Source organism: Olea europaea, chromosome 11 (assembly GCF_002742605.1).
Source record: "Olea europaea var. sylvestris chromosome 11, O_europaea_v1, whole genome shotgun sequence".
In the NCBI taxonomy this organism is placed as follows: Eukaryota; Viridiplantae; Streptophyta; class Magnoliopsida; order Lamiales; family Oleaceae; genus Olea; species Olea europaea.
Window position 1 is genome coordinate 2,541,725 of NC_036247.1, and position 22,778 is coordinate 2,564,502.

Consider the following 22,778-nt stretch of genomic DNA (forward strand, 5'->3'; position numbering starts at 1 on the left):
CTGATTGAAGACTCCGACGGAGCCAGCACGCGCGGCCGCGCCTCCTCGCCGGGTGTTGGCTCCGCGCCTGGTTGAGCAATCCACTTATTAAGACCAAAGAAAGGTCCTATTTTCTCCAACTTGTTGATCTTAGCATCGCGTGCTTGCAGTTGCTTCATTTCAAATAGTATTAAATATTAATAATATTTTCTCTTAAATATATATCGTTCCTTTATGTGCAGGTTGAAATGAATACTTTTTTTTATTAACAGTCCGACATATAATAAATTATACCCAGTAGCCTTGGCTGCTTTAAGTGCTTTACTCGTCGGAGAAAATAATAATCAAGCGATAATGTCAGTCAATTGCATTAGGTTTAAATAACTGTTTTAAATTAATAAAAAAATTTCATGCAAGAGAGATAAAAATTCGTAAGTTATTTAGATTATGTTGAGTGGGTCCAGCCCACTACAGCCCATTAAAACCCACTGAAGCCCAATCTACTAGATTATCTTTAATAAGGTTAAATACGTGGTTGAGAGGAATTGTTGTTGAAGTAAAAAACAGTGGCTATATATATAGCCCCGTTTGAGCCCCATTATTTTTCATTACATTAAATTAAATTTCTCTCTCTCCTATTTTTGGTCACACAATTTTCAATAAAATAATATTACATATAAATCAAAAACTTTTTAACCACTCTTTTTTCAAAAAAATATTATTCATCTCATTATAATTTACAAATAACGGAGCTCAAACGGCCCCTACATCTCTCTTTTGGTTGAATGATGAGACGTGTGAGTGAGAGACAAAATTTTGTGGCTTCCAAGTTGTCAGAGAAAACACAAAAAGGTAGCTGCCATTATTGCCATTAAAAAAGTCATAAACGACAGCTCCAATTGAAGAAATAAACTCTAGCTGTTGGAGAAGCATTAAAAGAAGGACAAGGATTTATTTATTTTTCAATTTGCGTGTGGATTCACACATGTTATTTTTTTCTCTACATAATATAAATTAAGATTTTTTTTAAGTTGTATTTTGGGTACTTCATAGGTATAGTATTCAAAGTGGATTATCATAAAGTTGATCGAATTTGTTGACTTGTGAGGAGATTATTTATTTTTTCAATTTGGGTGTGGATTCACACAGGTTATTTTTCTTCTCTACATAATATAAATTGGGATTTTCTCTAAGTAGTATTTTGGGTACTTCATAGGTGTAGTATTCAAAGTGGATTCTCACAAAGTTGATCGAATTTGTTGATTTGTGGGGAGATTATTTATTGTCTTAGAGATTAATTATTGTGGTATTCTAATTTGTGGAGAATTCAAGTTTTGGGGTATAAATTTGAATATTGTAATCTATATTAATTATTATAGTATATTTTTTGCCGGAGTTGCCCTGTAATTTTTTCTCTTAAAAGTTTATTGCACGTACAGCTGTCATCTGTTACCTGCTTTACAATTATTTAATTTTGTGGTTGAAAATTTAGTACACAAGACATGTCTTCAACTATATAACTAGGAAAGTAAGCAAAAATGCTACACTAGAAATTGTTAAGAAGAATGGAAGATGATATAGCCAGGGACGATGTCGAAAATGGTGGTTCTACCTTGTGTGATGAACGGGTTGAAGAAAGGGTGGTGGCTGTCGTTGACAGAATCAAGAGTTTTACTCGGACATATCAACAATCTCCTCAAAGCAAAGCAAAGGTAAATTACAACGATTCTGAATAGTGAATATAGGTTTTGTCATCACTCATTTATAAAAAATTGTACACGTATCAGACTAACAATATAAAAAATGAATTGACCTACCTATGTGCCATGTTAATGACAAGATTATTGAATTAATTTGTGCCCCCTCTCTTAACAACTTAAACCCTTTTTAGATGAAATGGTTCAACTTAATATCAGAATAGTTAAATGTTCTTAGTTCAAGTCTCGTAATCATATAAAAATTGTTAATGCCAATTTCAACATGCACGTGAAGTGTAACTAACAACCCAATTGGAATTAGAATTTAATTTAGGGTCCGTTTGATTGCAAAGACGGAATTTAATTGAATTGAAAATAAATTCCAGGGAATTGAATTGTCTAGAAATTATTTTTCTGGAAATTGTAAATTAATAGTGTTCGATTGGTATAATTTTTCACGTGAAAAATGTTGAAATAAAAGTGTCTATTAGGGTTTGTTTAGCTTTGTTTTGTATAAAAATTGTCAATTAAAGAGATAAATTTTACTGGTATTAGGAATGAAATTTGTTTTCATTGCCAAAAAAATAAAAAAATAAAAAAAATTCAAGAAATTCAAGAAAATCATCTATATTTTGGTATTCGTTTGACTTTGTTTTACATGAAAATTGTCAATTAAAGGGAAATATTTTTTTACAATAATTCTTAAAATTTGTTTCCATTTCCCAAACAAAAAAAATCGAAAAAAATATAACTACAGTGGCTGGAATTCGAATTCTCACCAATGTGGTGAGAACTCGAATTCTAAGAAAACATGGAAAATTGCTAGTTCCCGAGAAAAATAAGAAAGCAAATTCCTTGAAAAAAAGCCTATCAAACACCCTAAAAGATGGAAAATGGAATAGATTTTCCATTTTCCATGGAAAACTTGATACTGTCAAACAAGGCCTTAAGTATTTCTACAGGAAAATGTCATGAATTCGAATTCTGAGGACACAATAGAAATTCGTGAGGATTTTTTTTTTATAACGATCCGAAATCTATACTCAAATTGTTAAATTACGTACTATCCAATATAGGAGAGCTTAGCTTATCTTACACCTTACAATTTTCTGTCACATCCTTAGGATTTGAACACATAATCTTATGATTTATTATGTTCTTGTTGATAAATTCGTTACATGAATGGTCTTCTTGATAAATTCATCAACACTTACAAGGTTGTTCAAAGTAGATTACTGTAATAACATCTGAAGTTGATGAATTTTTATGGTCTCAGGAGTATCCAGTCATGCAGACGTTGGTGTTAGCCTACCAGTCCCTTGGAGTTGTTTATGGAGACCTTGGAACTTCCCCTGTCAATGTATTCTCTTCAACTCGTTTAACAAACCTCACAGAAGAAAATCTATTAGGAACGCTAAGCCTAATTATCTGGACATTAACTGGTCTCGTGTTAATTAAATACGTGTTTATTGTTCTCGATGCAAATGATCTTGGAGAAGGTGGTACTTTCGCTCTATATTCTTATATCTGTCGACATATAAATATTCGGAGCAAATTCAGCATTAGGAATACAAGATTGGAGTCGGATAAAGATATGACTTACTGCAGTCGAGGAAGTCCTCTGCGTATGAGGACGAGAAAATTTCTTGAGACAAATCATACTGCTCAAAACTTTCTTACTATTCTTGTGTTGCTTGGAACTTGCATGGTTATTGGGGATGGAGCACTTACCCAGCAACTTGCGGTAATTTCTGCTTCTATTAGTAATTTAGAAACTTGTCTTCGGCTCATTGTGAAATAATGTTGTTCGATCCAATCAACACCTAGAGGGTGGGGGGAGGGGTGAATAGGTGTTTATGCGGAATTTTTAACCAATTTATTAACAAATGCAACAAGTCACAAATACTAATTTGTCCAGATCAATTCACGTGTTTTACTAGCCTATGTTGAAATACCAAAAACAAATAAAGTGCTCAAATTATAAAGAACACAATTATTTGATGACGGAGAAACGCCAATGTTGGTAAAACTCTAGACCCAAACCAGTAGGAATCCACTATAAACGAAAATATTACTTACGATCCGTCAGATTCAATCTACAATAGTTTTTCTGATCTCCTGATTGTATTTTTCTCAACGCCCTCCTAGAATGAGTGGTCCTGCACTAACTCCTGGCTCCTAGCCCTCCTGGATTGCATGCAACAGCAATATCAGGCTCTTGATTTTGTCTATCTCCTTTGAATTTCAGAGAACTCCTCGTTCTCTAATGATCAGAACCCCGATCTCCTTCTTTGATCTTCAAGAATCAACAAATGCTCTGGAATGTTGTGTTACAATGTTTGATGAAGGTAGTTTTGATGTTTTTAAGTAATTGCACTGATCATAAGTGGGATTGAAAGAAAGATTCAAGATGTAGAGGATTTTCTTCAAATTCAATCCTTAAGGAAAACTCTGAAAAATGGTGCAATTCAATTTATATGAGATGTTTTGGGTCATATAGGTTGGGTCAAAATTTCGAAAAAAAGGAAAATAGGGTTTTTCAGGTAACACTGTCACTCGAGCGACGTTGTTTCGCTCGAGCGAAGTAGGGGCAATAAGCGAGCGAAAGGCTTTCTGTTTTCGATGCTCGAGCAACCACTTGACGAGTAGCTAACGAAACTTCAAAGGCACATCTTGCCCTACTTCACAACTCGAACCCTAACATACTTTGACAAAATTGTAACTTAGTCCCCCATCTTTTTACACATGTAAAAATTGACCCCAAACTTCTGAACAATTATAATTTTACCATTTGTTCACAGAATTGCCAACTCAAAATCTAACACGTTGTATTGGACATGATAACTGATAATTTGTATCACCTTAACCTTATCTAGTCATGTCCTTTTCAGTTAAGCGTATCTAAATGCGACCCGATCGATAGAAAGTTGAAACCAATAGGGCTAAACCATTATTAGCCCTAGAAACTATAAAAACTTGAGATCCCATGTCAAAAGATCAAGTTTATTAAGAGTAACTCAAACCTTTATTTTTGTTAATATAATCGATGTGGAATTTTTCTCTTAAAAAAAGCAAGTTTTTTGTATATATATACTTCATAATAATATATTCATTGAACTCCCTGTCAGCTCATTTTGTTTTCTTCAGTTCTTTCAGCCCTTCAAGGAATTCAGTCTCGCTCCTCCAAAATCACGCAAGGTATGTTGTTGGCAAAGAAAGATTTCTTAGTGCAAAAAGTGCCGAAAATCAAAGCTTATATGAACATGTTTGGCACATCGAACTCCTTCTCATGTTCATTTTTCTCTGGTCCAGCCTACGAAAAGCCTGTTTGTCTCCCATTAAGGGAGAAATTATAGAGTTCTAAATAGTATTTTTAGGAGAATGTGTGGTTAAAATTTAAAGAAATTTTATTGGTTTGTGTGTAGAATATTTTATTGTATAAATGTATGATGGAGAATGTAACTGTAGCAAACAATTTAATTTGTTAAAAGAGGACAAACAGACGCTAAAAATATCACTCAATGTTTTCTAAGCAAATTTCCTATATTTCATTGCCGCAGATCACGTTGTTTGGATATCTGTTGTACTTCTAATAGCACTTTTTGCATTCCAACGTTGTGGAACCAGCAAAGTTGGCTTCTCCTTCTCTCCTATAATGTTGCTGTGGTTTGTTACCAATGTTTCAATTGGCACCTACAACATTATCAAGTACCATCCATCCATTATCAAGGCTGTATCTCCTCACTACATTGTCAAATTCTTCTTGAGAAACACCAAGACGGCGTGGGATCTTCTTGGAGCGGTATTCTTGAGCATAACAGGTGTAATCTCAAGTCCATGAAGCATGCTGTATGGGGCATTTCTAAGTATCTAACATCACCCAGAGTGAATAATCTGAGCTCATCAATATTAGTGTAACACACAAGTCCAACTAGGTTTAGGCACGGGTAACTAGCATTCTCTAGGACTTCCCCAAATTTTTTAAAGTATAACTTACAACTTATATGCACTATGACAGGAGCTGAGGCAATGTTTGCTGATTTAGGTCACTTCAACAAGAGAGCAATTCAGGTAAGAAACAGCAACCCAAGATTTTTTGTAATTATTTAAGGGCTATTTAAGTAAAACAACTATGGTTCCTGCAGTTAGGTTTCTCTTTCGTGGTTTATCCTTCATTAATCATCAGTTACGCGGGTGAAACAGCTTATTTAGTTAAGCATCCAGAGAAAATCAGCGATGCCTATTACAGTTCCCTACCAGATCCTGTGTACTGGCCAATGTTTGTTATTTCTACCCTGGCTGCAGTTGTTGCAAGCCAATCTATGATTTCTGCAAGCTTTTCGATAGTAAAACAGTCACTCGCTTTTGGTTGTTTTCCTCAAGTTAACATAATTCACACCTCTTCCAAGCATGAAGGGCAAGTCTATTCCCCAGAAATCAACTACATTCTAATGATTCTCACTGTTGGTCTGGTCCTAGGATTCAAAGGCGGTGTTGAACTAGCAAATGCATACGGTAAGGCTAAATCTAATTAAAATTCGAGAAACTATTATACAATGTCTAATATAACGCAATATTTGTTGAATTTCTAATAATTATTCAGCATGGATCATAACTACAGGTGTGGTGGTCATTTGGGTCATGATCATAACCACTTTTTTGACAACATTAGTAAAGTTGGTCATATGGAAGACAAATATTCTACTCATCCTAGGTTTTTTCTTGCCCTACATGTTAATTGAGGGCATATTCATGACATCATTGTTAAACAAAATCCCACAAGGAGGATGGGTACCTTTTGCTATATCGGCTATCTTCTTGATCATAATGCTATCGTGGACATACGGGAGGAGTAAAAAAAGTGCATATGAAGCAGAAAGAAAAATGAGCACAAGGGAACTGGATGAAATGCTATCAAGCAGCAATATCTATCGGACACCGGGAATTTGTTTTTTCTTTACCGACCTGGTCAACGGAATTCCACCCATTATCCGGCATTACGTTCAGAATACAAACTCTGTTCAAGAAATTATGGTGATTATCACTGTTAGAACTCTACCAATCAAAACTGTTCTACCGGAGGAAAGGTTTAATGTCGGGAAATTAGGACTTGAAGGGGTTTATAGGTGTTTGGTTCAGTTTGGGTACAAGGATTCTCAGGACATGAAAGGAGATGCCTATATTAATTCAATGGTGGCAAAACTACAAGAGCATGTTGATAATATGAATGAAGAACGAAGAATTCAATTAGCTGCACAAAAAGGGATTATTTTTGTCACAGGCCGGACAATCCTAAAAGCAAACCAGGGTAATGGAATGCTCGCACGCTTCACAATCGATTATTTATACAGATTTCTTCAGAAGAATAGCAGGGCAGCAGTTTCAACACTTGAAATCCCACCAGAAAGAACAATGCAGATTGGGATGCTCTACGAAATCTAAAACTGGACTGCATTATATTACTGCCAGGAGGTTTTTCATTTTTCCATTTTTGCATAAGTGCAGTGTAATGTTTATGTAACCTTCTCCTTGCTCCTGTATAATCACTTTTAACTGTGGCGTCCTCAGAAGTACTTAAGAAAAAAAATGTGAAGTATCAATTGTTCGGGAAACTTTTCAAAGATAAACTACACAGACACAAGCATTTTAAAAACAATGTATATCTTTCCTTCTGTTGAAAGTGCATATTGGACTTCTAGTTAATCCAATTTAGGACATGAAAAACGGAGTAAACTAATTTTTGCAGAAAAATTAAGAGACTAAAGCATTTTGAAAGCTAAATGCCCTCCCTTCTTTACATATCAAAACACAGTTAGCCCATGGCATACTTTTGAGTCCAGCTCCTTGCAGTGGTCTCATACTTGTTCCTGTCTGTCTTGTACATGTGAGCAATCTCGGGCACCAGAGGATCATCTGGATTTGGGTCCGTCAACAATGAACAAATAGAAAGCAACACCTGAAAATTGGGAATCACAAAACAATTCAACTTCCTTGCACTTTGAATTTGAAAGTCTCAAGAATGCAATTAAGAAATGATCTATTCAATGATTACATTTTCATAAAAAGCTGAGGGTAAAATTTGAAGATAAGCAATCAATTGAATTCCCTGGGTGATTGTGCCATAACTTTAACCACCAGCATTACACCACTTTTCCTTGTAATATTTATACAAAGGCTAGACTGATTTGAGAAAATTAGGGCATTTTCCACATGGAAAACGAACCTTGGAAATAGTTAGGGCAGGGCTCCACTGCTCCTTCAATATATCAAGGCATATGCTTCCGTTGCTGTTAATATTTGGGTGGAAAACTTTTGTCCTGAAAGCAACCTGTAAAAGTCATCATTATGAATGTATAAGAAATTCAAAAATATTTTCTATTTGTCAAAAAAAAAAAAAAAGGCGAAAAATGCAAATGTTGCAGGCAGGACAACTAAAGCACATGAAACACCTTAGGTGGCTTGAAAGGGTAATCTGGAGGAAAATGGATAGTGACTAGGAAAACCCCACCGGTATATGGACTATCTGGAGGACCCATGATCGTGGCTTGCCAATGAAACATGTCCTCAGCAACAGGACCTGAAATATGCACAAAGTGGGAGACCAGATGAGTAACAGCAAATTAGAATCTAGAGCATCTTCTTCATAAATCCCTAACTTTAAGTTTACATGTCCTTGTGAAAAAGTTCAAAATAATAAATAAAAAAAAAGGTTCCAGATTATAAGGAATTACATAGCTCATATACAGATCCAAGAGTGATAAAACTGCAACGGATCATCAACTCTCAACAAGATTATTACCAACTTAAAAGAATGAAAACCTGAAGTACAAAAGAATTGAATGCTTTGGCTATGTAAACATGGCCTTGTGCCTATGTTCCTGGACGCACACATAAAGATCCAATTAGTTCCACAAATTTCAAGACTCAAAATCTTATGTTCATCGATTAGTCAAATGGCTATAAAGCTTTTAAACATTTCAAGAGAATTGATCTTCTAGTCACATTTAGGCTCTTTTATCAAAACAGATTATGAGATCCAGACGAACACTCAACAGCAAAAGTACCCGAGGAAGATACATAAAAGTAGGAATGATAAAGTTGAGTTTCGATTTGCTTTTCAAACATTATTTCTGATGTTTTACTTCTTGTGATTGCTTTTCAAAATTAAAAACTTCTATGTAAAATAAATAATGGATGATCAAAACCACCTAGAACAATGAATAAAAGAATTCACTTAATGCAACAAAAAACAAGTTATCTCATTATAATAAAGCTCAACTCTAACAAAACTCAGACTGAAATAATCCATAATTGCTTTACAAAAATCAACCAACCACAAGCTGAAAAGATCAAAATCATTTTTCAAGAAATCACAAACATGTAAACAATTATAAGCAAATAAAAAAACTCCCTTCTTTAAAAAACCCAGTTGCATAGACATAAAGAAAAAAATCTTTTCTTTTTGGTTTTTTGGCTTCATGAAATGTTGGTAGTATACCAGCGCTGCAAGAGGTAGGAGGATCTTTCTGAAGATCCTTGAGCTCCTTCAAGATCCGCTTCGACGCCATCTATTCACCACAAAAAATCCAGATCCACCTAAAAAACGTGTACAATTATCTAACACGCCCAAAAATTCTTATGAAAGAAAAAACACAACCCAGAAAATACTCCCCAAAAACATACACATGGATATGGATCGAAAGAGCCTGAATTTGAAATTTTACCTGAAAAAAAAAATGATCCTCCTGCTGGGTTTTCCAGATATGGTAATCTGAGGAGGGTAAGTAAACTTTATTACGCTTTGAGACGAGAAAAATAGCAGAGAATTTGGAAATTACGTGAAGAAATGAGTTTTTATAGGCGGAGATTCTAAAATGGAGTCCAATGGTACAAATGGAGAGGAAGATTGTATTTTGTAAGGCAAAATTTCACTATTGGTCCCTAAGCTATAATTTTAGGTGGTAGGTTAATCCTCATTCTTTCTCAACTTTTCAATATAGTTACGAAATAAGTCCAAACTCCTAATCAACGTTTTAAAAACTGGTGCGAGTATTGATCAAGAAAATGTAAACGGTCACTAATCAAGATCTAATGGTGATAAAAATAAAATATTGAAACAAAAAGGACTATACTTAACATGAATCTTCATGGTTTTTCCTTGTTGTGAACCATTTTTTATTTCTTTTATTTTTTTGCCACATATTCATACTAAGTTAAGTATCTACTTGATCTAATTTTAACGTTGATCTTAATAATTTAGGTTTTGTTAAATTTCTCATGGCTTTCACATGCTCGAACTTTAATATTAAGTCTTGTTTCCTAACTCGAGCTTATGCCTAGACGCTTTTAAAGTTAATCATATTTTCAAATGGATCGCACTATAATTTAACGAAAATTTAAAAGGTTTCCACCATTATGATTTATGTGAAATTTTGAGGACTGAGTTTTTATAGTTAAGTATTAACCTTCCTTCTCGAGCGATAAGTTGAGAGCCAATAGTGAAATTCTTACTGCCAGTGGATTACATTTTCGAACCAAGAGGGCCGAATAATTCGCTTTTATTCCATGTGGGGTCCATGTGAGGACATGCTGATGCTGCCCTGTCGGCTGAAAGGAACATCAGACATAGAATGGGGATTTTACATTTGATTTTGCCGTTAAAATTCTCAAATAACATTTCGAAAATGCTGATTGTCCAGGCCAAAAAACAGGGTACCGAGGTGTTTTCACCTCGATCGTCGGATCTGAAAAAAAAAAAATGTATGGGATCTGAGGGCTGAAGTGATGCCATCTCAGCCTCCTATTTTTTACCCTGTTTCTGAGCCTAGCTCAGAAGCAGAACTCATAACATTTTACCAGGGAATTTTACCATTGGTCCCTACAATATTTTTGAGTTACAACCGTTTTAAAAATCAGTGGAAACATTGTCGAATATAAAGTAAAGGTCAAGATATGAAGTCCAAGTCAAATCGACGATAAAATAAAATAAAATAAAAATTGCTTTGATTGATAAAGTGTATCAAAATTAATACTTATTTATTTATAATTTTTACATAAATTACTTCTATATAAATGAACTTTTAAGTTTATCCAAACATGGGAAATGATCTGGATGTTGCCTGCATTATTGTCGATGTCGACATTGGAGAGTAATCCTTAACCTGCAGTTCAACAGTTACTATTGATGTCGACATTGGAGAGTAATCATGTGTTGTCTCATCAAATTCTACAATAATTATCTTAATTATTGTTGTTAAACGATTAAGCTACTCAGGGTCACCCATGTCAAACTATTTTTTAGATAAGACTCATCTCATTTGAAGAAATTATAGCCCCAATCAGAATGGGAATAGTGCTATGACTACAACAAGTTTTCACAATTTTTTGTTGACAGATAACACATGGCGCAATTTCATTGAGAGAAAAAAAACACAAATAAACACAACCATATGGGCAACACATGAAAAAACCCTGTCAACCATTCCCTGTACGCAGGGAATTATCCTCGGAATGATATCATTTGTATTATTGAAATCTCACTAGTATTTTACTACATTTACGTACGCTTCATAAAAAAAATTTCTTTTAAGTAATGCTATTAGCATGATTGATGTCAATATATGTGATATATATATATTTTTTTTTGATAGGTAATCAGATAATTTTATTATTTAAAAGAGAATACACGGAAAGTGTACAATCACTTTAAGTCATTAAATAACAACATGCAATTAGACAGCCCATCTACAGGATTTTTAGCCACAGCATTAAACCAAAAATACAAGGTAAAGTAAAATGTTTCTCTTATCTACTCTCTTGTCTTTGTTTGATTTTGGAAGCAACGATTGTTCCTTTCTCTCCACACGCACTATACAATGCAGCTCGGGATAAGGTGTCATGCTAGTTTGCTATTCTTATCACGAAGTTTTCTTTGCTATACTCATATCACGTTCTCTATACGACGAGGTATCACCCAATCCATAGATTGAGAACCAAGTATACAGTTCCAAATCCAACGTACACCATCACAATGAATGAATAAATGATCGATCGTCTCCCCATCCTTCTTGCACATATAACACCACTCGGTTACGTAGAAGCCTTTATATCGAAGATTATCCACCGTTGAGATCTGTCCCCTCACAACTGTCCATAATAAGAATGTCATCCAAGGAGGCAATTTACACTGTCACACCAACTTCTAGGGGAATGAATTATTCACACATCCCATGAGGGAACCAAAGTACGAGCGAACTAAAAAAATATCATCCCGTGCTGTCCTCCACCTGATGCAATCCCTCTCTCCTACCCGAATTTGTGCCTTATGTAAAAAGGTCATAAATAGCGAATAATCTTCCAATTCCCAATCACGTAGATCCCTCCCAAAAGTAATATTTCAGCTATAGCTCCCATTATAAATGTCTAAGAGATCATTCACCATAGCAGTGGGCACTGAGGCAATGCGGTGCAAGGATGGAAATCCCTCCTTCAACGGTTGATCTCCGCACCAACAATCATCCCAAAATCTAATCTCGTTACCATTTCCGACCACATATTTCAGTTTGTTAAAAAAAGCACTTCATCCTCGTCGGATATAGCTTCATAAACTCACCTCATAAGAGCCACAATTCTCAAATGTACACCATCCCCCCTCCATCCACCATGCTTCACCCCAATTATTTCTCTCCTGAAACTTTCCCTCTCCACTCCAAATCGCTACAACCACTTGCCTAATAAGGTCTTATTGAACAACACAAGGCTCCTCACCCCAAGACCCCCATCCTCATCGGCAAACAAACAACTCCCCAATTGACCAAATAGAGTCTCCTCTTCTCCCCTCCCCCAACCCTGCCCACAGAAATTCTCTTTGAAGTCTCTCTAATCTCTTTGCCACTGCAATCGGAATGGGGAACAAAGACAAAAAGTAAATAACATTATATGAAGGGTACAGTTAAATGAATAATTTAATTATATTTTTCATCAAGTCTATTACATAACGATAAATAAACTTGTGTTGTGATATCAATAGTGCTAGATATTATTATTCTTTTCTATTTGAATGTGGTCGAAGGTCATTTGACCTCTAACTTGCCTATTTATTTTTATTTTTTGAAGAATAATTAGGGTGAATGCGCCCGTTAGGACTTGAGCCTTTAGATTGACCATGCCATGAGCTATTAGATACAAAATTCAACATGCTTGTCCACAGCCTAGCCAACCTATATATTGCACGGGCTAACATGATTGTTGACAATGTAGAACTCTAAATAGATTGTTAGTGATATGTTAGAGAACTAAGGTAAATACAAGGTCCAGTACAGTAGGTAGTAGGCGTGTTCGTTTTGGCTCCCGAGCGAGAAACAGAAATAAGCGATGCACCATCTTTGCTGCTAGGTACGTTTTCCTTGACTTGATAGATTCATCCAATTGAACCCACCCTTAAGTTAAGGAGGCTTTTCCATAATTGGGTGCTCGGCTTTAGTGTGATTGACAAAGGCTAGGCTAGGTTTGGTAATACCCAAAATAAATGAAAAGAGATCGGAGTCGATAGAAATTATACGTGACACCATTAATTGTCAACGTGTTACCAAACAACGTTATTTATTATGTCAACTTAATAAATTCGGAAAGTGAGAAATTAAAAAAAAAGCCATACAATTGTAGTTTCGATCCAATTTTTCTAGCGTGAATAATATAATAAATTCATGTATTTCATTTTGAATAGCGATTAATGCTAACTTGGCATGTCATTTGGTAACACTTTGGAAGGGATGGATTCGGGGTCAGACTAATAAAAAAAATTAAAACCAGGTTAATACGTCTTCATTCTTCATTTTATGTCCTCATCCAATTATTGAAATGTTGCAATTTGGTCCCCATAGTTTTTTCTATGATCCAGTTATCTTAACGGTGTCATGTTTAATGGGTTAATTATATGAATGGTCACTAAACTTTGTTCTATGTTACTATTTAGTCACTGAACTTAAAAACGTAACTCAATGGTCACTAAGCTTCGTCAAGTATTACTACTTCATAACCAAACTTTAAAATATATCTCAATAGTCACCGAACTTATCACCGTGTTACCCATCCCTCACTCAAATGGAAAAATCCGTTAAGTCCAAGAAACGGCGCCAACTTGAGTGACGGATGGGTAATACGATCCAAAGTTCGGTGACTAATGAGATACATTTTAAAGTTCAGTCATGAAGTAATAACACTTGACGTAGTTCAGTGACCATTGCTTTACATTTTTAAGTTCAGTGATTAAGTAGTAACATAGTTGAAAAATCAAATCAACCTCAGTTACATTGACACTATTCGAACATTTTTGTACTTTTATTTAATTTTTCTTTGTCAATTTTTTTTAGTGTTCTAACTGTTTCTCTTTCAATCTATTTATGCGGAGTTTGAGATACAGTGAACTGATATCAGTTGATCTAAAAATCAAATGTACTTTTTGTTCGTGATGAATGAATATTAGCAACAATTCTATTTTTATTTAATTTATATGTCTCTGATTTTCTGTTTTCTCTTTTTTCCCTTCATCTTCTTTGCTTTCTTCTTTCATAGAGATCGATTTGAGAAGTTTAGCCATTGTTTGATCCCCATTTAGAGGGATAAATTGAATTTTTAAATAGTATATTGATAGAAATGTATGGCTAAAAAATAAGAAAAAGTTTTGAATTTGCGTGTAATATTATTTTATTGAAAAATGTGTGGTTGAATAATGTCAAATCACTGTTTAAGAATTTATTATTATTATTATTATTATTATTATTATTATTATTATTATTATTATTTTGGGAAAGAATGAGACACAAACAAGGGTTTAATAATTCAATTTAAAAATATATCTTGATGGTCATCGAACTTTGCCCTATGTTACTACTTAGTTACTGATCTTAAAACGTAACTCAATAGTTACTGAACTTCGCCAAGTGTTACTACTTCATAATCGAACTTTAAAATGTATCTTAATAGTCACCGAACTTTACACCGTGCTACCCATCCGTCACGCAAGTTGACGTCGTTTGCTGGACTTAACGAATTTTTTCATTTGAGTGATGGATGAGTAACACAGTGTAAAGTTTGATGACCATTGAGATATATTTTAAAGTTTGGTTATAAAGTAGTAACACTTGATGAAATTCAGTGACCATTGAGTTATGCTTTTAAGTTCAATGACGAAGTAGTAACATGGGACAAAGTTCAGTGACTACTCATATAATTAACCCCACGTTTAATCAGCGTCGGCAGGTCTCAAATTGCGTAACAACCGATCAAACAAACGGTTTGCGGCAAAGGTCATCGGGTCCCATAGATTCTCTCCAACTACAGCCCATTTCGCATTCACTCTCCACCGCCGCTAATTTTCTACATTCCATAAATGTCGAGGTTCCTATCGAGCCGGCGGGTCCAAATCGAGTCTGCTAGCTACGACGATGACAATGGCCGCGCCCCTGAAACCCTAGATAACGACGGCTCTGATGGAAGTGGTAGCATGAAACTGTGGCCTTCTGATAGCAACGTGACGGAGGATCAAGAGCCCTTTATGGGAGTCAAAGTCCGGAGAAAAGCCTCTCGCCTTCGAGATTATTTGGGTGATTATATCGATGTGCCATCCAGACCCTACCTCATGAGAATTCTAGAAAAACAAGGTTTTGTTTTGAGTATTTTTAAATTTGTTGATGCGTAATAGAGTAATGGTTTACGTGATGTGGATACTTAATTTTATTTGATATTTATTGGTTAAATATTATGTGATCTCGAGTGAAAATAAATGAATATACAGAAGTTTATAGGTTAATGTCATTTGGAGTATTGGTATTCACTATTCAAATTGGTATAGTTTGTGGTTTCATCACAATTTTTAAGAATTTTAGTATCAGCTGAAATCTATAATCAGAGCTGAAGGAGTTAAGATACTTTAAAACTTCTTTAATCTAAATCACAGTTTTCGCCAAATATTAAATCTTTCAGCTGAAGAGAGAAAACTAAATATCCATACTTTCATGAAAAGAGAGATGGCACCCAAAATATCTTGAAATGGTGATGATCCGGTGAAAGAAATAGGGAAGCTTCTGGTTGGAAATCAGCTTTTACAAGTGGAGAAGGCAATAACGTTTGTCAAATTTGAAAATGTTTGTACATTTGGCTGAAAATTATTTCTTATTGTTGCTATAATCTTGTTGCCATATATGTTATTAGTTTGATATTTCTCCAACTATGGTAAAAATGCTGAAATAATATGCTCATGACTATATGGATAAGAATCACGTTGACAGATGTATATATGCTGTTTTTGGCCAAATGAATGGTGCAGTTAAGTCTATTTGTTGTTTGAAATTATAATTCTGCTTGCATACTGGGAAGAATTACGTTGTTATTTCGCAATGACCCCCCCGCAGTTTATTTATTTTCTTGATTATGTTATAGATGTTTCTCAGTCTGCGTTATCGTATCTATTAAATAGGTGCTTCCATTCTCTTTATTACAGGTGATAAAAAAGTTCTCTTTGCGGATAAAGTTTTAAAATTCACTAGCTCAGGGAAGATGAAACGCCGGATACTTCTAATAACTGATTTTGCCATCTACATTGTGGACCCAGACACCGATGCACTCAAAAGAAGGATTGCCCTGGCAGCTGTTGAGAAGCTTTGTTTGAGTGAACTAAGTGACAATTTCTTTTCCATTATTATTCCCACTGAATATGATCTACTCATGGCTAGTACCCGAAAGACTGAAATTGTAACTGTCTTAGTAGATGCTACCAAGAGTGCATCAGACTATGAACTTGAGGTATCTCTGTCTAACAGGTAATCTGGATTCCGCTATCTTCAAATCTATTTTGAAGTTCAGCCTGAACCTTCTCAAAGTCGCATATCATGGCTATGCAAATTGTCAAATCTCTTGCCTTGACCTTAAGGGTGCGTTTAATTGCGTGCATGGACTTTGCATGGAAATAAAATAAATTCTAGGCAATCAATTGCCTAAAACTTATTTGTATGGAAATTATTAATTAAATGTGTTTAATTGATTTAATTTTCAACCTAAAAATATTATTTTTATCCATTTTTATTGGTGGGTGGACGAGAGAAAGAGATAGATGAGAGAGAGAAAGAGGGAGCGAATACCTGGAAAATAAATATCACCCAAAAATATGATTGCATAACCAAAAGTTGAAAAATATTTTTTATGGAAAAAATTGTCAATCAAACACTCCAAAAATAGGAATATGGGTGGAGAAATGACATTTTTCATGGAAAGTAAAGCTAAACGCACTCTAAATTCTTTATTGGCCCCTAAATTGACCTAGGGAAATGCACACACTCTATTGGATGATTCTTTCTTGCTAAGCATATGATCTGTGGGTTGTCTTCTTATGATTCATCAATCAAGTAGATTAATACTTTTAAAGAACTTTTCAAGGAACAAGTAATTCCTCTATCACTGGGACATACTCTGTGTCTTTAGTTCCTTTGAATAAATTGTATAAAACTTCTTGGGATATGGACTCGCCTTATCAGTTTTAATAGTTTCCATCTCTTTTAAAGCATTTGGAGATTCTTATATACATTTTCATCTCTTGGTTCTCCATCTCCACCTATGAAAGAAGTTTTTCTTGGTTACAAGATACTGGCTGTTTTCACTTCACATGCCCTAGTGCTCATGATATGCTTTTGCTCCTTAGACTTGAGGAATAAATAAGTACAAATAAAACAGTCCTCATAAATAGGCAAATCACAATATTATACATGCTGTTGTGAGCCAAGATTTACAGCATTCTCATTACCTACAATACATTGTGTCGTTGCTAAGCACTATATAAAATCATGTAATGGCAAATTTTACTCCTTAGAATGAAGTACCGCTTATGTTGTTTTCAGTTATCAGTGATCATCATATTTAAGCTGCGCTGTTGTTGTGTATGCATGTGCAAGGCTAGAAATTCGTTTTGAGTGTAGCTGTGTAGGACATCACATGAAAATGTACCCCCATCAGAAAAATGAAAAAGTGAAAATTGAAGCTTTAATCTTTTCTGTCCGACTTTCTTTAATTGCAGTCAATTCCATGTTTGCAGATTCGAGTATCATGCAGGTGCTGACATAGTGAAGGAAATTCAATTTGAGGAAGTTGAAGGTTAATTACACGCTTACAAGAAATAATGTATTTCATGCCTTGCACTTTTTGAGTCCACGTGAAAATAAGATTTATAGGTTAGCTAAAGTCAAGAGCGAAAAACTAGGTACTTAGCGTTTGTTTGGCACAATTTATTTGAAAATCATTTTTTCGTCAAACTCATTTTCAATCACACATTTTCCCAATAAAATAATTTTGTACGTGGAACAGTAACTTTTCCCTAAATACACATTTCCTAAAAAATCATAGTACACTTCAAATCATCTTTCCCAAACAAGCATTTGGATGCCTCATTGTGGCAAGTACACATTAAGATTGAGAACTCAAAGGTCTTGGTAACCGGTAGAGGATGGGAATATAAAAGAGAGTTGGCTATGATGTTTTTAGAACTCACTGTGTAAGTAATGTTTGGGCCTATTAAGCAATGACTTTTAATCATAAATGTTGGGAAAATTGACAGATGGTAAAGTGTTGAAGAAGGCAACTTAAAATAAGATGGATTGAGGTAATTAGGAATGATTTTAGCTTTTCCGGTTTGGTTTGGAGATGACTTTTGTTAAAATAGACCTAAAGGCATTGTTGAGGCGAGTCGAGTTTGTTTCAGTCGCTAATGCATTCATTTCTGCATTATTTTTGTGATTGTGCAATATTTTTTTATTTCTTTACTTATTTCTATGTAGGTGGTGTCAAAACAAGAATCATACGGAAATGAGTAGCTTGTTAGTCTGGTTTTCCATATGTAACGGAGAGTAAGTTTGTCCATTGCTGAAGAATTGTGCTTGCTATTACAGGAGTTGGCTTAATAATAGTATTGATTGGTTTTTGTTCTTACTGCCCTCAATTCTTATTCTGGTTTCTGCCAGGACTCCAGAAACTATTAATTGTTATTTTTTTACAGTAAAAAAATCTGAAATCATTGTACAATTTGTGATTATTGTGAAAAAAATTTCCGCTGTATATTGTGAATTTGCATGCTTTGAACTTTCCAAGATCGAGCATCCTTTAGTTCAATTTATGCGATGCTGAGTGCTCGTGTCAAGAAATTAGTCTCACTAGAAATTGAAAGTGCCTTCTTCCTAGAGGTGTCAAGCGGCATGGCTCAGCACAACTTGGGTTGGGGTCCGGCCTTATGGTTTTATTAAGGCCAACTGGTGCTAGAATATTTCATAATCACAAAAGGAAATATTTGACAAACAGAAAGCGATTGAAATGTATTTCTGTTTTCACACTTTGGTTCCTAATTATAAGTTCTCGTTGACCATGACCTCTAGGAATAGAATACCTACTACTACTAACCCTGTTTGCATAGGTTGGTGCACAGATTTACATTCAATAATCCCAGGGGCTTTCAATTCGACACATCTTTGCTTGTGTCACAAAAGCTAAAAACATTAATTTATGCTCCAACGAGTTCTCCTATATTAATAGACTTAAATTTCGTTGCATCAAATTTAACATACAGTTCCTCCCTCACAATAGATGGAACCCACCTGTCAAATCCTCCATCCTCAGCCACATCTATAATCTATTGGAGACTCACCAGTGAGAAGTTCAAAATAGTCTTCAGACATATTGGAGACTCACCAGTGAGAAGTTCAAATAGTCTTCAGACATCATCACTCCAAAGCTGAAGGCATCAGATGCCTGGGACACTATACCAGTGTCCTGACTTCTGGTGCATCATACACAGCAACCCGCATGAACTGTGGCACCGTAGGACTGGTCGATTTTACCACATTCTCATTCTTGATACTGCTGAGTAACTTCATCTGCTGCTCAAACTCTAGTATGTAACACTCCTTCCAATATTTTTACCACTATCTTTGGTCCATTCATTAGTTTTGCTGTAAATATAGGCCTAAAGTGTGCCCCTTCCAAGTGTGTCAACAGAAGCACTCTATAAATCTTGAAGATCGAGTGCAAGATCACAACCCTCGATAAATATAATTTTGTCAAAAACGTTTTCTTTTTCAACGGATTTTTCTTTCTTTAACACCTTGGAGTTTATGAAGTAAGCGGTGAATTGCATAATCTGTTGTTTTATTTAGTATATGGTTGATGAACTCCACTGCTCCTCGTATTTTGCACCATCTTCACTCTGTTGTCCTTGGTCCAAGAGTTCCAACATGGCTGAATTATAAAACGTGCTCACGCGAACACACACACACACACAGATTGATTCTTAAAACTGAACATACAGCAAGAGCCAGTTATGATCTAATGTCCACATAGCAAATTCTTGAGCACCAACCTCTATACTAGAAAATCAAGATAATCTTAAAGCAGAATGAAGCCATGATACCAAAGGTTTCCTAGTAAAAGAAGAGAGATTCCAAATGGAAGTGAATGAAAAGCCTGAAAAACTGCATTACTAAGAAGCTAAAATCATTTATTATGAATGGGAGAGGATTCAATCACAGACGTAGGTGGTGTTAAACTTGGCGATGAACCTGGCGATTTTGTTCCGCTTGATGGGCAATTGCCAGCATTGATACTTCTTACGTCCTCCAACATTTTCACTACATCGGCCATTTTCGGTCTCTTCTCGGGATTTCTATCCACTAAACTCATGCCTATTTGCAATGTAGTCACCAACTCCTCCTCGATGTTTGGATACCTCAAAAGCTCGACATCAAATACTTCACCGGTCCATTCCTCGTGAACGACGGAGTTAACCCACCTGACCAAGTGGATGACCTCATCCGTGCCCGTGGCATGGATGGGGGACTTTCCAGTGAGAAGTTCGAGCAAGAAGACTCCGAAGCTGTAGATATCAGATGCCTGTGACACCTTCCTGAAGTCGGTTACTTCTGGGGCACGATACCCTGCTGCTCGAATTACTGGTGGCACTACTGGACTCATCAACGTGGCCAAGCCAAGATCAGATACGCAGCCATATCTCTGTGAGTTGATGAAAATGTTCGAGGCTTTTATATTTCCATGAACAAGCATTCCACCACTCTGGGAATGGATGTGAGCAATTCCCCTTGCGGCACCAATTGCAATTCTTAGTCTGGCCTCCCAGTCTAATGGAAACCGGTCCTCGCCTCTTTTTCCTGCAAAAATGATGAATACATCAGAGTTCGGTCACTATAGAGAGTCCAAACCACGGGGGGTTCCCCGCCGAAGAAACCTGAGTTCAATCATTCTTATTTATTCGATAAAGAGACTAAATAATGCAGCAATAGCGTACCGTGTAGCAATGAAGACACACTTCCTTGATCGTAGCAATCATATACCACAAGTTTTTCGTCCTTCGAATAGTAATAAGCCCTTAGTGATGCCACGTTTACGTGCCTAATATTTGCAACAGACTCCATCTGCTGCTCGAAGTCCTTCCTCCCGACATTAACTTCTTTCAATCTCTTCACCACAACTGTGCCGGCGTCCTCCAATGCTGCTTTATAGGTTGTGCCAAAAGTTCCCTTTCCGAGCACCTCGGCAGAAGCCCTCAACAAATCTTCGAGGTCAAATACGATATTACAATCCTCAAAAAACACAAGCCTCCCATTCGCTTTCTGATGCTCAGAATTCTCCCTCTTGAAAGACATGTCATTCTTATTCGACTTCAGCGTGGCCCATTTATTGTCCTCTCTCTTTTTGTTCATAAACATCATTAGGAACACGATCAACACGAACGCCAAAACACAGCTCCCAATAACAATTCCCAGTAGGGCCGATACACTAAGTTTTGACGAATGCCTAATTGGCAACAGAGTAGGCGGAAGAGATGGAGGCAAAAGCTTATCAGGAGAAATACTATTACCGGCAAAAACTGAAGGAGGAAATCTAAGAAGAGATTGAGGAATAACTCCTGTAAGATTATTCTTAGACAAATCTAGCTGTTTCAGACTAGGAATATCAACATCAGGAATATTCCCAGAAAATGAGTTATTAGCAAGATTTAAAGCTTCCAAATGAGTCAAATTCGAAATCGATAAAGGGATACTTCCATTAAAAGCATTACTCGACAAATCTAATACCGAAAGATGTTTCCAAACTGAAAATTCTGATGGCAATGGACCTTGAAACTTATTGAACTGAAGATAAAGAGCAGTCAAATTCCTAAGCTTTAGAAGATCAGAAGGAAAAGTACCGCTGATATCATTTGATCTCAAACTCAAGATCCGAAGAGCCGATAAGCGCACAAGAGTGTTGGTAGGAATGCGGCCTCGTACTCCAACTTCTGGCAATCGAACAGCTATAATTCTCGACTTATCACGATTACACGTCACTCCATTCCAATCATCGCAAGCAGAAGTTTTCGCGTCCCAATTCAGATTCTGCATGCGGTCGATATTATTGATGAAATCAAGCAATGCTTGTTTATCTTCAATCGGTTCAGCTCTTGCTATGATGAAGTATAGAGCACCAAACAACAAAATCGATGAAAAACAGAACTTTTTGCCCATTTTTGGTCCCTCAGATAGCATTTTCTTTTATCTCTTTGCATCTATACGAGCATTTCAAAATCAAGAACTAGTACTATTAATTAAAACAACCTCCAAATAGCCAAATGTTAATCATTACTTTGATTCTTAGACATGTTTGGTCAACCACCTATTAGTCAAGAATTAGGTTTCATTAGACCTTAAAAAAAAAAGTATTATAGGTGAACATTTTTCTTCCATCCTTCACTGACTTTGTTGAAATTCTAGTTCAACTTTTCTCTTTCTTCTCAAAAGCAGTATTTTTCTAAACTTTACTATATGAATTCTTTTTCGTCACTACATACATATATTCGACTCGACTCGATCAAATCATCGTTAAAATCAAATTCAAGTGGTTTAAAGAGAGAGAAACTTACATGATGGTGGTGATGATGGAGGAGTAATAAATGAGTGCATAAATCTAAGAAGAGAGATTTATTTTACTTATTCAACAACGCAGGCGGGAAGAGTGGGAATTGCACGTGAAGTAATATAATTCTTACTGATTATGCGGAGAAGGAACCTTTTA

At 35.7% G+C, this 22,778-nt stretch overlaps 4 protein-coding genes across 5 annotated transcripts; 2 read left to right on the top strand and 2 right to left on the bottom strand.

Moving 5' to 3' along the window:
- Positions 1-3,347: 3,347 nt before the first annotated feature.
- Positions 3,348-7,229, top strand: LOC111402955 (potassium transporter 26-like). Its single transcript, XM_023031286.1, has 5 exons — positions 3,348-3,420; positions 5,237-5,497; positions 5,695-5,747; positions 5,822-6,191; positions 6,298-7,229. The coding sequence occupies exons 2-5, from the start codon at positions 5,332-5,334 to the stop codon at positions 7,116-7,118; spliced, it is 1,410 nt and encodes a 469-aa protein (XP_022887054.1). The 5' UTR covers positions 3,348-3,420; positions 5,237-5,331; the 3' UTR covers positions 7,119-7,229.
- A 36-nt stretch (positions 7,230-7,265) lies between these two features.
- LOC111402956 (SUMO-conjugating enzyme UBC9) lies at positions 7,266-9,562 on the bottom strand. 2 transcript variants are annotated; one of them, XM_023031287.1, is made up of 5 exons: positions 9,401-9,562; positions 9,175-9,272; positions 8,126-8,253; positions 7,900-8,004; positions 7,266-7,632 (listed from the first exon to the last, which is right to left on the bottom strand). In XM_023031287.1, the coding sequence occupies exons 2-5, from the start codon at positions 9,242-9,244 to the stop codon at positions 7,489-7,491; spliced, it is 447 nt and encodes a 148-aa protein (XP_022887055.1). In that variant the 5' UTR covers positions 9,245-9,272; positions 9,401-9,562; the 3' UTR covers positions 7,266-7,488. The 2 variants fall into 2 exon arrangements, with proteins under 2 accessions (XP_022887055.1, XP_022887056.1); XM_023031288.1 differs by having other exon boundaries at positions 9,175-9,244; positions 9,401-9,531.
- A 5,382-nt stretch (positions 9,563-14,944) lies between these two features.
- Positions 14,945-18,787, top strand: LOC111402958 (myosin IB heavy chain-like). Its single transcript, XM_023031290.1, has 4 exons — positions 14,945-15,337; positions 16,177-16,495; positions 17,761-17,819; positions 18,500-18,787. Exons 1-4 carry the CDS (start codon positions 15,067-15,069, stop codon positions 18,529-18,531), a joined length of 681 nt encoding a protein of 226 aa, XP_022887058.1. The 5' UTR covers positions 14,945-15,066; the 3' UTR covers positions 18,532-18,787.
- A 1,207-nt stretch (positions 18,788-19,994) lies between these two features.
- LOC111402957 (probable inactive receptor kinase At4g23740) lies at positions 19,995-22,740 on the bottom strand. The gene is made up of 2 exons (XM_023031289.1): positions 21,013-22,740; positions 19,995-20,875 (listed from the first exon to the last, which is right to left on the bottom strand). The coding sequence occupies exons 1-2, from the start codon at positions 22,250-22,252 to the stop codon at positions 20,205-20,207; spliced, it is 1,911 nt and encodes a 636-aa protein (XP_022887057.1). The 5' UTR covers positions 22,253-22,740; the 3' UTR covers positions 19,995-20,204.
- Between the last annotated feature and the right edge of the window lie 38 nt (positions 22,741-22,778).